At 47.4% G+C, this 18124-nt stretch overlaps 1 protein-coding gene across 7 annotated transcripts in view; it reads left to right on the top strand.

Moving 5' to 3' along the window:
• Glb1l2 (galactosidase, beta 1-like 2) overlaps positions 1-17490 on the top strand; it is a 51387-nt gene extending 33897 nt beyond the window's left edge. For 4 of the 7 annotated variants that reach the window (XM_039081998.2, XM_039081999.2, XM_039082000.2 and 1 more), the window contains 12 exons: positions 6129-6199; positions 8561-8645; positions 9799-9936; positions 10508-10588; positions 11083-11189; positions 11751-11891; positions 12124-12195; positions 12435-12513; positions 13487-13574; positions 13855-13966; positions 14337-14453; positions 17134-17490. In XM_039081998.2, the coding sequence (XP_038937926.1) occupies positions 6129-6199; positions 8561-8645; positions 9799-9936; positions 10508-10588; positions 11083-11189; positions 11751-11891; positions 12124-12195; positions 12435-12513; positions 13487-13574; positions 13855-13966; positions 14337-14453; positions 17134-17397 (1355 nt within the window). In that variant the 3' untranslated portion in view covers positions 17398-17490. Of the gene's footprint in view, positions 1-6128; positions 6200-8560; positions 8646-9798; positions 9937-10507; positions 10589-11082; positions 11190-11750; positions 11892-12123; positions 12196-12434; positions 12514-13486; positions 13575-13854; positions 13967-14336; positions 14454-14744; positions 16586-17133 lie in introns of those variants that run through there. The other 3 variants (XM_017595859.3, XM_006242738.5, NM_001192018.1) reach the window with 2 other exon arrangements.
• Positions 17491-18124: the final 634 nt, after the last annotated feature.

The raw sequence follows: 18124 nt of genomic DNA, 5'->3' as shown, positions 1-18124 counted from the left end.
ATTTGCTTCTTTTTGTTCTAGAGCTTTCAGGTGTGCTGTCAAGCTGCTGACATATGCTCTTTCCTGTTTCTTTCTGCAGGCACTCAGCGCTATGAGTTTTCCTCTTAGCACAGCTTTCATTGTGTCCCATAAGTTTGGGTATGTTGTACCTTCATTTTCATTAAATTCTAAAAAGTTTTTAATTTCTTTCTTTATTTCTTCCTTGACCAGGTTATCATTGAGTAGAGCATTGTTCAATTTCCAAGTATATGTGGGCATTCTTCCTTGATTGATATTGAAGACCAGTTTTAGGCCGTGGTGGTCCGATAGCACACATGGGATTATTTCTATCTTTCTGTACCTGTTGAGGCCCGTTTTTTGACCAATTATATGGTCAATTTTGGAGAAAGTACCATGAGGAGCTGAGAAGAAGGTATATCCTTTTGCTTTAGGATAGAATGTTCTATAAATATCCGTTAAGTCCATTTGGCTCATGACTTCTCTTAGTCTGTCTACATCTCTGTTTAATTTCTGTTTCCATGATCTGTCCATTGATGAGAGTGGGGTGTTGAAATCTCCCACTATTATTGTGTGAGGTGCAATGTGTGTTTTGAGCTTTAGTAAGGTTTCTTTTACATATGTAGGTGCCCTTGTATTTGGGGCATAGATATTTAGGATTGAGAGTTCATCTTGGTGGATTTTTCCTTTGATGAATATGAAATGTCCTTCTTTATCTTTTTTGATGACTTTTAGTTGAAATTGATTTTATTTGATATTAGAATGGCTACTCCAGCTTGCTTCTTCTGACCATTTGCTTGGAAAATTGTTTTCCAGCCTTTCACTCTGAGGTAATGTCTGTCTTTGTCTCTGAGGTGTGTTTCCTGTAGGCAGCAGAATGCAGGGTCCTCGTTGCGTATCCAGTTTGTTAATCTATGTCTTTTTATTGGGGAGTTAAGGCCATTGATGTTGAGAGATATTAAGGAATAGTGATTATTGCTTCCTGTTATATTCATATTTGGATGTGAGTTTATGTTTGTGTGCTTTCATTCTCTTTGTTTTGTTGCCAAGACGATTAGTTTCTTGCTTCTTCTAGGGTATAGCTTGCCTCCTTATGTTGGGCTTTACCATTTATTATCCTTTGTAGTGCTGGATTTGTAGAAAGATATTGTGTAAATTTGGTTTTGTCATGGAATATCTTGGTTTCTCCATCTATGTTAATTGAGAGTTTTGCAGGATACAGTAACCTGGGCTGGCATTTGTGTTCTCTTAGGGTCTGTATGACATCAGTCCAGGATCTCTTGGCCTTCATAGTTTCTGGCGAGAAGTCTGGTGTGATTCTGATAGGTCTGCCTTTATATGTTACTTGACCTTTTTCCCTTACTGCTTTTAATATTCTTTCTTTATTTTGTGTGTTTGGTGTTTTGACAATTATGTGACGGGAGGTGTTTCTTTTCTGGTCCAATCTATTTGGAGTTCTGTAGGCTTCTTGTATGCCTATGGGTATCTCTTTTTTTAGGTTAGGGAAGTTTTCTTCTATGATTTTGTTGAAGATATTTACTGGTCCTTTGAGCTGGGAGTCTTCACTCTCTTCTATACCTATTATCCTTAGGTTTGATCTTCTCATTGAGTCCTGGATTTCCTGTATGTTTTGGACCAGTAGCTTTTTCCGCTTTACATTATCTTTGACAGTTGAGTCAATGATTTCTATGGAATCTTCTGCTCCTGAGATTCTCTCTTCCATCTCTTGTATTCTGTTGGTGAAGCTTGTATCTACGGCTCCTTGTCTCTTCCTTTGGTTTTCTATATCCAGGGTTGTTTCCATGTGTTCTTTCTTGATTGCTTCTATTTCCATTTTTAATTCCTTCAACTGTTTGATTGTGTTTTCCTGGAATTCTTTCAGGGATTTTTGCGATTCCTCTCTTAGGCTTCTACTTGTTCTCTAAGGGAGTTCTTCACGTCTTTCTTGAAGTCCTCCAGCATCATGATCAAATAGGATTTTGAAACTAGATCTTGCTTTTCTGGTGTGTTTGGATATTCCATGTTTGTTTTGGTGGGAGAATTGGGCTCCGATGATGCCATGTAGTCTTGGTTTCTGTTGCTTGGGTTCCTGCGCTTGCCTCTCGCCATCAGATTATCTCTAGTGTTACTTTGTTCTGCTATTTCTGACAGTGGCTAGACTGTCCTATAAGCCTGTGTGTCAGGAGTGCTGTAGACCTGTTTTCCTCTCTTTCAGTCAGTTATGGGGACAGAGTGTTCTGCTTTCGGGTGTGTAGTTTTTCCTCTCTACAGGTCTTCAGCTGTTCCTGTGGGCCTGTGTCTTGAGTTCACCAGGCGGGGTGCTGCCCAAGGGCTCTCTGTGGCGGCAGCAACCAGGAAGACCTGTGCCACCCCTTCCAGGAGCTTCAGTGCACCAGGGTTCCAGATGGCCTTTGGTGTTTTCCTCTGGCGTCCGAGATGTATGTACAGAGAGCAGTCTCTTCTGGTTTCCCAGGCTTGTCTGCCTCTCTGAAGGTTCAGCTCTCCCTCCCACGGGATTTGGGTGCAGAGAACTGTTTATCAGTCTGTTTCCCTCAGGTTCCAGCGGTGTCTCAGGCAGGGGTCCTGCCGCTCCTGGGCCCTCCCTCACGGGAGCCCAGAGGCCTTATACAGTTTCCTCTTGGGCCAGGGATGTGGGCAGGGGTGGGCAGTGTTGGTGGTCTCTTCTGCTCTGCAGCCTCAGGAGTGCCCACCTGACCAGGCGGTGAGGTCTCTTTCCCACAGGGTCTGGGAGCAGAGAGCTGCTATGGGCCGGGATCCGCGGGTGTGGGACTTCCGGTCTTAAAAACATTTTAATTATAATTTAATAGTTTTTCACTTATTCACTTTACAACCCCTTTACTGCCCCCCTCCTGGTCATTCCCTCCCACAATCCTTCCCCCATCCTCCTCCTCCTCCTCTGGGCAGGACCCTCCCCATCCCCCAGTATTCCTTCTACTCTGGCGCTTCAAGTCTCTTTGAGGCTAGGCACTTCCTGCCTTTACTTTTCTCTTTAAAATATATCTGGAACTCCAATGGAACGGTGCTGCCTCACCGTTCCCACCCTTCCCACCTGCGAGGTCAAAATGATCCCATTGACTTCTCTTGCTTCACTGACCCCTCCAGCAGCCTGTGCCCAGGTTTAAGAATGTAACCCTGGAGTCGGACCTGGGGCACACCCCTGCAATCCCAGCACTAAGGAAGTGTGGCAGGAGGGCCGTGAGTTTGAGACCAGCCTGAGTTACATGATTCCAGGCCAGCCAGGACTACATGGCAAGACCCCATGTCTAATAGCCAAGGGAACAACCCAGATCATCTTGAGCTACTGCTTGGCTTCCAAGTGCTCCTCAGAGACAAGAGAGACCCACACACTCTGAGAATGGCCACACAGGTTCCTCACACAGCAGCAACCCCTACATGCCCCTTCACTCATCCCTCCCACAGCCTTCCCCCACTGCCCGCTCCCGTAGCCCTGCACATGACCCGGAGTACACCCTGGCAGCATGCCTCATCTCCACACACGTGACCGACTGAGCGCTCCTCCAGGTGTCTCTTCCCCCTTCTGTTCTACCCTCCTGGTTCCTGTTTTGTTCTTCAAGCACACGGAACACCCTTGGATTCCACACCCTTAAGGAGCTTCACAGTGAGGCTTTCTCCGAGCACCCTGCTAGAACATGCACTCCCTCGCAAGGCTTGGGCCACTCTTCTGGCCCCATTTTCTTTTTTAACCTTTGGAATAGTCCGCTTAATTTACGTCTCTACCTCACAGCAGCAGTGAGCTCTGTGGGCCTCTGGCTGTCTCAGGAGGCCTGTGTTTGAACATGTGCCCATCTGCGGTTGGTGCACAGGGAGATTGAGCCCTCCTGTAAGTCGGTGAATGAAAAGACATTGGTTCCCCTCGGAGGTGACAAAGATCAGTAGTGATTCCTCTTCCTTCCACAAGGTGGCAGCATCTACTCACGTTTATTACCAAGGCCCAGCTGAAGGGACTATGGGGCATGAGGCAGTCTACAAAGGCCTTAGAAGATGCTCTCTCTGTCCATTCGCACCCATCCTATCCTGCAGGCTCCAACCTTTGGGCCCTTGAGGCCACTGTTGCCTAAAATGATGATTTCTTTTTTAATTTAAAAAGTTAAAACATTTAGTCACATGGCCTATGAGTACGCTAATAATAAAAAAAACATCAAGAAATAAACCTTCCTCCTCATCCAACTCCCCAGAAACAGCTATCTCTAACTGTAACCTTTTCTTCCAGCTCCAACCTTCCTGTTTCTATACAAGTTGCACATGCAACTCTAACTCTATTGGTCTAGGATTCCGAAGCTGCCCTCTGACGCTGAAGTGGACGGTTGGGGTTCCCCTGGTCTCTTACACCATCCCTTTCTTGCTAGCACAGTTCAGTGCTGCTGTGCATTTTGACTGTAGGACTGCTGGGTGGGGTGGGCTGTGCTGCTTTGCAGCATGAGAATGAGGTAGCCAGTCTCACCTTGAGTGGACTCACGGTTTCCTTGTCATCTCAGATGCCCTGCCCCCCACCCCCTGCGCCTTCTCTTTTCTTGCTTTGTTCAGGCTGTTCTCAAACTCATGATTCTTTTGCCCCCCGCTCCCTGCATGGCATGATGGGACTACAAGCATGTATCATGCATAGAGCCCATCCTCACTTCTGTCCGCAGCCATAGCTCTCCCTTCTTTCTTAGCAAGTATCTTAACAGAGGCTTCCCAAGCTCCTATGCCTCCTGTGTTTTTAAACATTTTATCTGTTTCTTTTATTAGTTCTGCCTGCCCTGACTTCCTGCTACTATTCTCCCCAGTGTTTGAAGGGAGATGAAACTCTGAAGATTGGTAGGGGAGGTGAACAGGTGCCCTTCCCTGTGGGAATAATAGAGCCACGAGGATTGTTAACTCACATGTCAGTGTCTAGAAATGCTGTTTTTACCCACCTATAGAAGCTGCCTCTGGCTTCTCGCACAGGTGCTGGAAGAACAGATGTGAGGACTGTGCAGAAGCCCCCGTGCTCAGGGATCCCCTCTAGTCTTCCCTCCACCCCTCACCCCTGTGCTCCTAGAGGATTGTTTCCTAGCGCATGTGAACCCCACTGAAGGAATGACTCTGGTGCAGAGGAGGCTTGACTATAAGACTGGGAAGATGTCTGTGGCCGGAGGGGGTTTCCTTCCGCGTGGAGGAAGGACTTACTTGGTACCCAGTAGAAAGAACCAAATCTACCCTCCTGTCCCCTGCTGTCTTTCCATGGCTTTCCCTTTCCCAGGGTTCCCTCAGCACTGTGCCTTTGCTCACACCCCTTCTGCGTCTTACTTCTTACTCTTGCGTTTGACGAGGCGTCAGGTTGACATGACAGCTGTCTGTGTTCAGCTAGCCCCGTGCATCGGGTTGACTTTGAGCGTCTGGGTCTTCCCCTGTGGGTTGCTGGAGGACAGGGACATCACAGGCTTGGCGTCGAGGGGTCTGGGTTTGCAACCCTACTCTTCAGCTCACAGATCGTGGAGCACGAGGGAAGTCTCTGTGCCTCTAGAGCCTTATCTTTGTTTTCTTCACTGGCGAGCATGGCCCGATACCAGGCTGGCCATCCTGCCTTCGTTACTCGAGCTCAATCATCTGGCACTGGCCGTTCAAATGGACAGGAAGCAGGCTAGGGTCCTTGGAATCAAGTTCTGCAGCTGGCCATGGCTGTGGCAGGGTCACGGCTATCAGCCATCAAAGCGTTTTTCTTGAGCATGTGGTTTGCTTATGGAAAACTGAAATACTGGTTAAATTTTCAAATTTCAAAGACAGTGAGTCCTTACCAAGAAATGTGACATGAGCCTTCACCGACACCATTGTTGCCCTTGGCATACAAAGGCCCTTGCACTTGGGTACAGTGTAGAGCGCAGGCTCTGGTTCCTGGGACAGTAGTTCAGATAAGACTTTCCTCGGGCTGCAAACATTACAGTCAGTAAAAACCAGATGGAGTTTCTAAGAATAAGAATGTAGGCCAGTCTTTTGGCATCACCAGAGCCAATTTCTAATGGGAGGTGGGGAGCAAAGTTTACACTAGCTTTTTTTTTTTTAATGCTGTTGGATTAAAGATTTGTGTAATTGAGAAAGTCTTTGTTTTTCCTTCTCCATTGCCTTCCCAGTGCTGGCCACCATCAACTTACAGTCACAACAGGAGCTGGTGGCACTAAACAGTATTCTCTTATCTATACAGGTAGGTCTGGCCCAGGGGATGCTGTGTATCTTCTAGCTTGAGGGCAGGGATTCCACATGCTTGCACTGTGCCAAGAGATCTGTGGTGGGGGAGAGGACTCATAGCTCTCCCAGTCTCTTCGTTCATCCACAATGCCTTATGGATGGGAGGGAAGCAGCTTAGAAACCCTGCTCTACAGTTTGCTGTATAGACCGACACCATCCAAGAGTGTTGCACTCTTTTGAGAAGGGCACCTTTTGAAGCTTTTGGCTTTTATGGTCTCTGCAAGCCCCAGAATTTCTTTGAGATATTGAGAGAGAAAGATCTCTCTGTTTACTATAGAAATCATCTGGCCTTAACCTTTAAGGCTTCATTGGCATTAGACACGATTCTGTTATCCATAAGACAGGAAGCCTGGTTGATTCCAGGTCAGTAAATGAGAGAGGTTTGTAGGTGTATCTCACCTTCGTCAGACTGATGGTTACACAGTCCTATTCCAGTGGATGTCTCTAGTTTATGTGTCTCTTTAAACAAACAGATGTGACTGAGGCTGCGTTATATCTCATGTACAGAAAGATAGCTCATCTCAGTTGGGCTTACTGAAAGGTGTGAGTGCCCCCAGGTTGCCCCCACTAATTGCATGCCTGCCGTGGTCCTCAGCCTCGAGGGGAACTGACAAGGGTCTATTGACAGTGCATTGAGGCCTGTGGGGATACTGAGCCAGGGGTGCGGGACTACTCGTGCTCCACTGAGTAGATTGCTTGTTCCAGCTATTGGCCTTTCAAACTAGGGATGATATCCACAGGTATACTCATGAAGTCATCAGGGTAGTACCCTGTGAGGTGAGTATATGTGTGTGGCGTGGCTACTCTTGCAGTGTAGATGGTGGCCAGGACAGGTGGGAAGGCTCGCAGGAGGAGGGCGGATCTGATCTCTGGTAGACTCCCCAGAGGGAGGGATTGTGCATATACATGTGATGGAACCCTCTCTTCTCATCTCATTTCTTTCAGTATTATCCTAGGTCTATTCTCTGTCTATAGAAGTGTCTGGTCTGTCTTACCTCACGACTGATCCCAGGACCTCTGTCCTGTGCTGTCTGTAATCTACTTGGGAAGAGAGGCTCATGATATATGGTCTCAAAGTGACTATATAGAGTGGCAATTGAGTGATGCTAAGGGAAGTGCGGGTGCTGAGAGCTGCTCAGTACCCACTTGGCCACCCTATTGTGAGCCTGTGGAGACACTGCTTGGCTCCTCAGGGTTTCTGATTTGCCTTTAGTTGTGTAGGTATATTGAGGATGTTGTCTTGCATAAGGCAGTGTTTGAAGAGCACCTCACCTTACTGGTGAGAGAAAGGGCATCTGCTGTTGATCTCCAGACAACTTGCCCTTGTCAGTGCTATTAGGCTAGCTGTCACCAGCAGAATGGTGCTGCTGAAGTATTTTCTTGAATGGTCTATGACATCTGCCTTTATTTAAAGGAGTGGTTTTGTCTGAAGGGCTTCATTGAATAGACACTATAGACCCTATCACTGGTTAATTTTGGGGTATCCAGTAATCCTTAAATATGTGCTCAGTGAGAAAGATAACTCATGCTAGAGATTTTTGAGTAATTCCTGTATATCAGAAGTTTATATGCAGCCTTTCATCTAATTCTCCGAGTGAGCATGAGTGCTAGCTACTGTTACTGCTATCCATAGTCAAGGAGATAGGTAGAAAGTGGATAAAGTACTCAGAAGATGGGCATTTTGGGGTTCTGCAGGAAGACAGCTTGGTCCATGCTGGCCGTTCACTTTCTGTTCTCCACGTCATAAGAACTCTTAAGCAAATAAGCCCACTGTTGGCCCTAGAGGTTTTGGGGCTTCTCCCTTTTGGGTGACTAGATATGTGTATAGTATGGCATATTTGGGGATGTAAAGAAAAACAAAGCTACCATCTTGCTAAAGATATCTTGTTGCTATGTTGGCTTTTCCCCGGGGATAGTTGGTACTTTCTATGCCGTGAATCACTAAGTGTGCCCCATCTCTCTGGAACATGTTCTGTTGCATTGTATGCAGTTTCTGACGTAAGGAAAGCCCCGAGAGAGGCTGTTCTGATGAAAGCTTAGTTTGAGCAGATGCTTTTGTTTTCTTGCTGGTACCTGTCATATGCACCATCAAAAGCACGTTAAACATCAACTCTGGTAAACTACTTCAACTGGTAAACATCTTTCTAGCAGGTGGTGAGGGCACATGTGGTCAGTGATCCATGCTGGGCGCCTTCATGCCTCTCAGGCAAGGGGTACATGGCCACAGAGGGCAAAGATACAGGGTTCTGGTCAACAGTGGTGTCACCTTTCCCTTTTGATCAGCCTGCTTGCCTAATTTTCATTTTGTGGTACCCAGGGGATTCAACCCAAGATGGTGATGGAGTACTGGACAGGGTGGTTTGACTCGTGGGGTGGCTCCCACAACATCTTGGATTCCTCTGGTAAGTGTTTTACTTTGCCCATACTAATATGTATGTTGGCACTCCATAGGACCGTGGTCTGCATCCCCTGGCATTGTGTTTGGAGTTGTAGGATCCTGAGCTCCCAGGATCATTTGTATTCAGACTCAGCTCTTGGTATTTCAGACTTGACACTTGAAACAATAGGGCTTTCTTCTTTGCTTTTCTGTGTGACAAGTAATATATGAGCATTGTAGATATCTTGGATATGTAAGAAAATTTAAAGAAGGAAATAAAAGTCCCTGAGTCCAGAACAAGCATTCTGATATATTTAACAGTTCAGGTAGCAATTAGTATATCTCCATCTAATGCAGATAAAGCTAGAGACAGACTGATCAGATCTTCACACATGTACAACACACACACACACACACACACACACACACACACACCATCCTATACTATTGAACGTAGGAATGCTTGATGTAATCAGACATCACTGTCTTAAAGAATTTGAAGAGCTCCTTCCTATCAGTGACTAAACCACCATTTAGTAACCCAGTTCTTCAGTGGTTGCTTAGTTTGGCTTTGGTTAATTGAATACCACTTAAACAAGCATCCTTGAAGTTTTGTTGGGATGTATTTTCTTATGATAAGGAATAAATTGCTGCACCAATACAGCTTTAATGTATGTATTTACCACTGTCCCTCAGAAAGACTGTAGAGACTGTAGCAGCCTACTGGCAGCTATGAAATGCGAATGCTCATTTCCTGCAGATTCATCAGTACCAAGCAGTAAAATAAAAAATTTTAAATTTGCCAGTTCACTAGGTCAGTATTAAGTTTACATTTATTGGATATACCACTCAATATATATTAATTGACCTTTTGTTTTGTTATCTGATATTCTCTTTGCATATTGTTGATTTGTTTTTGAGTTAAGGGAGGAATTAGGGACACAGGCAGGATTGTTGTGTAATGGGGTCCTAGCTTTGTTACATTTTCTTGGGACAGAATAGCCACGAGGAAACGTGCTATCTGGTAGGATGGAAATAGCCTACTGGCTACAGATTGTCCAGAGAAAGCTGAATGACCCAGTGATGAGTGACCTGGTGGGGATTGGGAACAAGGGGCCTAGTTGGGGCTTTCCTTAGGCTTTGACTCACTGTAAACATCCATTGCTCTCTCCTTGAAGAGGTCCTGCAAACAGTGTCTGCCATCATCAAAGACGGCTCCTCCATCAACCTGTACATGTTCCATGGAGGCACAAATTTTGGCTTCATAAATGGAGCCATGCATTTTGGTGACTACAAGGCTGATGTTACCAGCTATGGCAAGTACCAACAGTTCTCCCAGTCCTCTCCAGTGTTGGTAGGGCTGGTACTTCTGATGGAGAATTCTTTAGAGACAGTTTCTCGGTCCTGTCATGTCTTTAGCTACATAATATCCAGGGAAGATAGAGACTTTGACTGTCACCTTTAAACTTCCGGAGCCGTGGGTGCCTGTGAACAGCTTGTTCTGATGAGAGAGCTGTTTGGAGAAGCAAGGGAGGGGAGGCAAATCTAGAGTGCGAAGGATGGGGATAGACTTCCTCTCTCTCAGACCCTTGGGAAGGTGTGATCTTGGCCCTCTGACTGAGAGTTCTCAGGGAGTAGAAGAGATGTTCCATTATATCTACTTGCAGTAAAACTAGAGTATCATGCTGTGCTCATAGGAACTTTTGTAGTACTTAGTACCTACCTTAGCTTGACTGCATGGTTTATACTAAAGGCATTTCTCTTTAACATTGCTGGTCTGAGAACTCTGTTCCTCCCTTCCAAGTTCCTCCTCCTCCTTCTTTTTCTTTTCTTTATCTCTTTGTTCTGGGGACAGGAGTGCCTAAAGGGTCCATGGGTGTCTTGCAGACTACGATGCTATATTGACAGAGGCTGGAGATTACACTGCCAAATACACCAAGCTTCGAGAACTCTTTGGAACCTTCTCAGGTACAAACAAGGAACAGATTCAAGCATCCACTTGGGCTCGTGCTTTTGCTATGAGCCCTTGGAGTTTTTGCTGTCTTCCTCCTATCCTACCTCAACTCTAGCTAACCCATATTCAAGAATGTCCTAGACTGCTGTGAAACGTATCTCAGTGTGTGCATAAGGCCCTGTATTCCACCCACCCCACTGCCAAAAATAAATAAGTAAATAAGCAAATAATAAAGCCAATCTTGTAGATAAAGTAGGCTTGAGAGCTTATTGTCATCATTCTGTGCCTTTTGTACTTGACTCATGCTAAGTCTATTTATGCCTTCTAGAAAGCACAGCTAAGCCCTGCTCTTGCCCAGGCCTCATGCTCTAGAGTAATTTAAGCTCTGAGTAGAGCCTGTGGTTGATCTTGGTGCCAGGATGACAGGGGCACATGGGACTGTGGGTCTGAGGCTGGCGGCGGTAATGGCGATTGAATCTTTAAGGGAGGGCCCTGGTTCCTGTTTCAGGCGTCCCTCCACCTCCTCCACCTGAGCTTACTGCTAAGATGGTCTATGAGCCAGTGACTCCATCTTTCTACCTGTCACTGTGGGACGCTCTCCTGTACATGGATAAGGTAAGTGCTACAGGCTGGGCCTCAGGGAGAGTTACTAAGCAGACAGCACCCAAGAATGTTCCCAGTGGTGTTCTTGGATGAGCAAACCAAGTGGCATTGAGGGCTCTACCCAACCAGAGAACTGGGTGAAGAGAATACACTGGTACTGCAGTGGGAACTGGGAAAGAATAGAAGGGCTTCAGCCTGGTGTCTCCCCTTTAGCATCAGGCCTTTCTGTAGGTTATGGATAGGGTGAGGAGCAGAGGAAGGGGTGATCCTTCTGTGGAGAGGAAAGCAGAAACCTGCTATAGTTCATTCTGTTGTGATGCTGGCTTAAGATTTCATGACATGATGGTGGCTTCAGGATTCTGGTAGACTGTAGGACTCTAGTGAATTCTCCCTTTTCCTGTTGTCCTTATTTAATGCCTCTGAGGAGTCATTAGTTTAAGCTAGTAAGAAGGTGGGATACAGAAGAGGCTAGAGCATCCTTGCATGCTGTCCCTGATATCCTTGCTGTTCTAAGTGAAAACTTAGAAGTAGGAGCTGCTTGACTCTTGTGCCTTCATGTGTCTTCTTATGTAGCCAATCACATCTGAGATACCCATCAACATGGAGAACCTGCCGGTAAACAATGGTAATGGGCAGGCCTTTGGGTATGTCCTCTATGAGACCACCATCTTTTCATCTGGCGTCCTCAGTGGCCTTGTGCGTGACAGAGGACAGGTAGGAGCATCTCCTCAGAACTCCTGGGACTTTGTGGTGACCGGGCATGACTGGACACACGTTATTTTCTGCCTTCAGGATCAGTTGTCAGCAGTGTGCAGATCACAAGATCTTTCCATTATAATGGCAGTGTTCACTTTCCTCTGTGCCTGCCAAGCACCTTATTCGTTTTCTTGTTTAGCAGAGGCTCTTCCTCCTGTTCACCATGGTTTTCGTCTGCTCACTTTGGCAGGTCTTTTTGAACAGAGTGTCCATAGGATTCTTGGACTATACGACAACGAAGATCACTATCCCCTTGACCCAGGTTTGTTATCCCAGGGATCTGGGTGATGGCTGGGGAACTTGGTAGGAGTCAAAGGAGGAAGACCAGGAAGCCAGGAGATTCCTTAATTAAAAATTGGAAAGATAAGGGCACAGATAGCTTTCTGACCAGTTGGGGATTCTTACTCCCATTCTTAGCACATAGGAAATGGCTGGGAACACAGATTCCCAGCTGTAACTGAGTTATCAGGTGGCGATAACTGGCCACTATGTTCCTGGCAGGGTTACACAATACTGAGGATCTTGGTGGAGAATCGTGGGCGAGTCAACTACGGAAATAACATTGACAGCCAGCGCAAAGGTGGGTCCTAGTACTGACCAGGAGAGAAGCCGTCACCACTCTTCAGACTTGTCTATCTGCTCGCCACCGGGTACATTAATAGGCCACTGGGGCCCACTTAGGGAGGTGGCTTATGGGGGCCTATTGCAGGGAGGTGGATATTGGGGACCCACTGGAGGCTTACTGAAGGGCGATGGTGCCCGGTTTATCTACATATAAATCCTGGCTAATGGGTCAGGATGGTTTGGCCACTTTCCCTTTAGTGCTTTAGAACTGTGTGGTGCTTGTGCCCCTGGAGAAATTTCCATAAGCCCTGAGATGCCCTCTTCATCTTTCTTTCTACTGAAATTTACTTCGGTCGGAGTGGGCCTCTCTGCTTTTAGGGTTGTGAGTAAGGAGCAAGGAATGGGAATATCTTAGAGTCTGTGGAAGAGTATTGGACCCCTGCCTTCTTGGGTCTTCACACTGAATTCCTGTTCTTCATCTCCCTCAGGAAAACTGAGGGAATAGACAATGCTCCTGGGCCCAGGGGCAAGCCAGACACGCAGTGAGAAAGCTGCATGCTGTTGCTGCCTTCTCGCCATGCAGATGTCTTTAAACCTATCTTTAATCTTACAGTGAATGGCAAGCTCCTTGCTGAGTGACCAGGGCTCTTAGTCCAATACCCTCATAATACCATAAAGTTAGGCTCTTTGTTACCACTTAGCCAAATACAGCTCTCCCTAGAAAGAGGCCAGACACCAGATGTTACACACTGACATATCAGCTCTGTCACTGTCCTTGGATGTCCTGTTCTTCATGACAAATTCTATGGCTAGACCAACAGTGGTCTTATCTCTCTCTACAAATTTTGACATCTCCAGGGAGGCTTTAGTCCAAATGCAGACTACCTTAGGCTGCACATGCTTTAGGAAAGATCCTTGCCCTGGCTGCATCTGTGTCACCTGTCTCCTGATTTGGGGCTTTATCATCTCTCTTTGCCCACTCTCCCTAGGTTTAATTGGAAATCTCTATCTGAATAATAAACCCCTGAAAAACTTCAAAATCTACAGCCTGGATATGACAAAGCAGTTCTTTCAGAGGTGAGTCCCTATGAGTCTGGTATATGAGGTTATAGCTAATAGGTAGCAAGAGGCAGGAATGCCCTGGCCTCCCAGGGACCTACCTAAGGTGAGGGTAGGACCAGCACTGGAACCCATGTTTACAAACTGGGAAATGCCACCCATCCTGCTGCCTTGCTGCCATCCTATGACCTGGTTGGGAGTGGGTGGCCTTGGGGCCTTGTTGGGGGTAGGGATGTGCCTTAGGAAGGACATGTGAGATGGTCCTTCCCTCCTTTTTCTTCTTACATCCTGTCCTTAGGTTCGACATGGACAAGTGGAGTGTCGTACCCAAAGAAATTACCTTTCCCGCTTTCTTCCTGGGCACCTTGTCAGTTGGCATTTACCCTTCTGACACATTTCTGAAGTTGGAGGTTTGTAGGACTCCTTTCTTCTCCTGTCCTCTCATTTTCTTAGGGCTCTGAGCCAAGCTGACTTGGATAGAGTTTTCTGTAACACCTGGGCCAGAAACCTCCATGTCTTTCTGTATTGCCCCACATGATAGGATCCTGTGACTTGTCTGTCAGAGTGGGCTCAGAGCTGAGGCACCTTGCAGTGCTTCTCAGTGTGTGGGTTCCTGTGGACGGCCTGAGGTCGATTACCCTGCCTACGAGGCACAGCAGTGGACTGGGTTGACCTTCATGGATGTCTAATGTTGGTTCGCTTTGGTCTCTCAGGAACATGGTCTGTTTCTCACTTTGGGGCTCCCGTGGTAAAGCGAGGCCTTCCCTGTTTTATTTGAAGGGCTGGGTGAAGGGGGTTGTGCTCGTCAATGATCACAACCTTGGACGCTACTGGAATGTAGGACCTCAGGAGACTCTCTACCTCCCCGGTGTCTGGCTGGACAAAGGACTCAACAAGGTGGGAATATTTGTAGACCCCCTCCTTTTTCCTTGAAACTCTTTTCTCATCCCTGCTTCTCCTGCTATCAAGTTGCTTCTCGGCCTCTGAAATGCTTGACCAGGAAGTAGGAGAGGGTGGGTATTTCAGCTACCCTATTCTTCTCCTTCCATTAGTGAGTGACAAGTCTCTATTCGCCCCTACCACCTCCTTCCAACTGCGTTCCACACCCACCCTTCCAATCCTGCTATCCCACAGCTCTCCCATCTGCCTACAGGGCAGACCTCACAGCCCAGCGCTTGTTTCCCACAGGTTATCATTTTCGAAGAGACAATGGCAGGCTCCATGGTACAGTCTACTGATATCCCCCACCTGGGCAGGAACCAGTATGTTAACTGAACAGCAGCCCCTGCAGCCCCTGCTATGGCTGGCAGCTTCCTTCCTTCCTGTCCTGCAGGAGAAGTCATCGTAACTAGCAACCTCAGGGAATGAAGGGCTATATTCAACTCAGGCCAAAATTCTATGCCTAAGCCTAAGAGAAGATGGGGTAGCGCTGTCTGGGATACACTCAGAGTGAGATGTCTTCTCTTCTGGTTTTGTGGACGGGCATTTTCTGCTCCCCTGATCTTCCAGGGGAGGCCACAGAGCGGCCACAGAGTATGTAGTTAGTTATATCACCTTCAAAGAAGGTGCTGAGGCGGGTGGGCACTGCCCTCTTCTGGAAGTGAAAGCCTCACTGGCCAGCCTGCTGGTTCTAGGTAGGCTTTTTGAACATTCCCAGCAGGGTGTGGTCACACCCTAGACAGCTTCTTTGTGCTCCTGAATTTGTGGGTTTGTCATTGTTTGTAGAGCCAAGAGAAAAGGGGTCTTATTTGAGTCAACTTTATTTTTTTGACTTTGCACCTGCCAGTTCTGGGGATCTGGAAGAAGTCTTTTCCTGTTCTCTCTGTCTCTTATTACATTAATCAGTTGATAAACTGAGCCTAAGAGAAACAGGCATGTTCAATCCAGCATGTTAGAGCTGGGCACTTCAGCAGAAACCACCTCACATCCATGCTCTCAGGAAGGGAATGGCAGAAGACCCAGCGAGGTGGTGCTGGGCAGCTATGCCCGACTGCAGTAGAATCTGGGGTTAGCTAGAGCACACAGGTCTAGCACCGTCCTTGTTTTCAGCTCAGCTGGTTTCTTTGAACACTCGTCTTCCCCTTCCTGACCAAACAGCAGGGAGGAGGAAAGGCAGCCTTCTGTCACACACAGTCCAGACTGAAGGCTCTTGTTCAAGGAATCAAGTGCAATGGCTTGGTGTGGTCTTGCCATTCTAAACTGCAATACACTTGAAGCAAACCTTCTTTGTGGGGTCTCCAGCTTCTCTGTACCATTCTCAGCCATGGCAGAAAGTGACCTTTAGGGATCCAGATACTGATGGTACCCAGCTGGCAGGTGGCACATGCCACTGGCTTCTTACCACCTTTCCTGATTTTCCTTCTCCTTGAAATGTCATTGCACTAAGAGCAGTCCAATCTCATGCTGGTGGTTAAGAGTAAGAACTTTCTAGAAAGCTAAACCACAATATATAAGTTAGCTATAGGGGATAGTTTTTCTTCATAAATTACATCTGACATGTACTGCTCCAAGCCGATTGTCTTCAGTAATAGTGAAAATCAAATAACACACATCCGTGAGCATAGTGCCCACACAGAAGCCTAGCGAAGATGGGTTAGGCAAGAGCAGGCAAACAGAGAGCCTTGCAGACTGACAGGCCAGCTTCCTGAGTATGACCAGGGACACTGTAGTCAGGGCTACTGCAGCCACCGAGCTAAGCTCCCAGCTAATGTATCCGCAAGTGGTCATAGCGGAACAGCCCATGTCCCACTGGGTCTGCGAAATCGAGGTTTTCTGTCTGTCTGTCTATCTGTCCATCTCTCTCTCTCTCTCTCTCTCTCTCTCTCTCTCTCTCTCTCTCTCTCTCTCTCTCTCTCTCTCTCATATTCTCTCAGATGGGGTCATATTATGTAGCCCCGCCTTGATCTTTTGTTTCTCTTGCCTTAGCCTTGCAACTTCTCTACCATCATGCCCAACTCAAAGGAAGCTTTTTTTTTTTAAAGCCCTTTATTTGTCTTAAAGTTTTAAAATAAAATTATGTGATAAGTTTCTTGCTTTTGCGTCTGGGGAAGTTAGGCGTATGAGAGCCATGATGGGACGTGTGACCATTCAGAGGGCAGCCTGTGGGGGTTTGTTCTCTCTTTGAGTCCTCAGATGGTCAGGGTTGGTGGAAAGCGCCTTCACCCACTGAGCTATCCTCCTCACCCTCCAAGGAAGCTTTGCAAAGTGAAGCTTGTAGGTGATCCCTAAAGAACAAGAGCCACCAAGCCCCCAGCTTTACCCGCTCTTGCTGGTTCCTTCTGAGATGCTTGAAATATCAAGCATCCAGCCAAGATACGGAGGAGTGCGGGGCTACCAGAGCAGAGCCAGAGCCAGAGAGCAGTGTCACATTGTCACTTTGTCTTGCATTACATAAGAGCAAAGCTGAATTAAGCAGGGCTGTGCTGGGAAGTGTGACAGCAATCGGAATATAGAGGAATCTTACATCGCATCCTGCTGTAAGGGAGGAAGAAGCCTCCGAGTCGGTTTTATGCATACACGATTAGCTATGTATCCAGATAAGGTCTTTCTGTAGCAACATTTTTCTCTACCTCCTTAGCATGTGCAGCCGACCTTAGCTCTCCAGCATCGACTAGTTCTTCCCGGTCCTGTGAACCACATACGTGATCTCAGCCCCTCCAGAGTTCTTGCACCAACACCCAATTGCTCTGAGACTCTGCTCGCTCCTCCTTCTCATTTTTGTCTCCTCACTGTGTGGGACCACACCTGTGGGATCTTGACACCAGCACCCTCCAGTGTCTGTCCCCAGCCTCACGGCAGGAACACAGACAGCTGGCCCTCACTATCTGTTGCATGTATGTGACGAGGTCAGAAGTAGAACTTCGCTTTCCCTCATGTGACCTCTACTGCACTCTGTCGAGTAAAAACAAGTGGAAATTCCGTTGTGTGTCCCAGATGATTCCGGTTCTTGTCTCTTCGTTCCACACACAACCTCTAAAGCCTGGAGTGCAGCCGCTTCGCCCTGCCCTCATCCAATCCACCTTCGTCTTCTACCTGGTACATTGCAGGGGCTGCCTCCCCAGCCCCCCTAGCTTGGCCCATTTGTCCTCAGCACTGGAAGCAAAGTGGCTCTACTCGGAGGCCAGTTGCATCAGTGGACTCTAATTTCACTGGAGTAGAAACCCAAAGCCTTATCCTAGTTTTGGAGGCCAAATGATCCTTGGTTTTCTTCCTCCCCCCACCCCCTGCCCCCCACCCCCGCCCCGCCCCTCACTGGTCCCATCAGTTGCAGTCGCATTGCTTTTTTTGCCTGAGTTATACGTATGGGGGGAACTCTGCCGTGGGGGACACCTCACTTTCATTAGTATTGTCTTCATCAGCTGCATGTAAGCATGGTGCTCTTTGCTTCCTCGTTCCCATATACAGGCTCCCATGCTTCATGGAACCCCGGGCCTTCTCACCTCTCCCTCCCATCTTCCCCAGTCTCTCCCTCCCATCTTCCCCGGCGGCTCCGCTGTTCCCCCTACAGCACCTCACACCTGAGATGCTGCATCACTAGCATGGCCTCCTGCATTCGGTGGGCAGGTCCC

This window comes from Rattus norvegicus, chromosome 8 (genome assembly GCF_036323735.1).
Source record: "Rattus norvegicus strain BN/NHsdMcwi chromosome 8, GRCr8, whole genome shotgun sequence".
Lineage (NCBI taxonomy): Eukaryota > Metazoa > Chordata > Mammalia > Rodentia > Muridae > Rattus > Rattus norvegicus.
The sequence above is the reverse complement of the archived record's forward strand: the minus strand, read 5'-3'. Positions and strand labels throughout refer to the sequence as shown.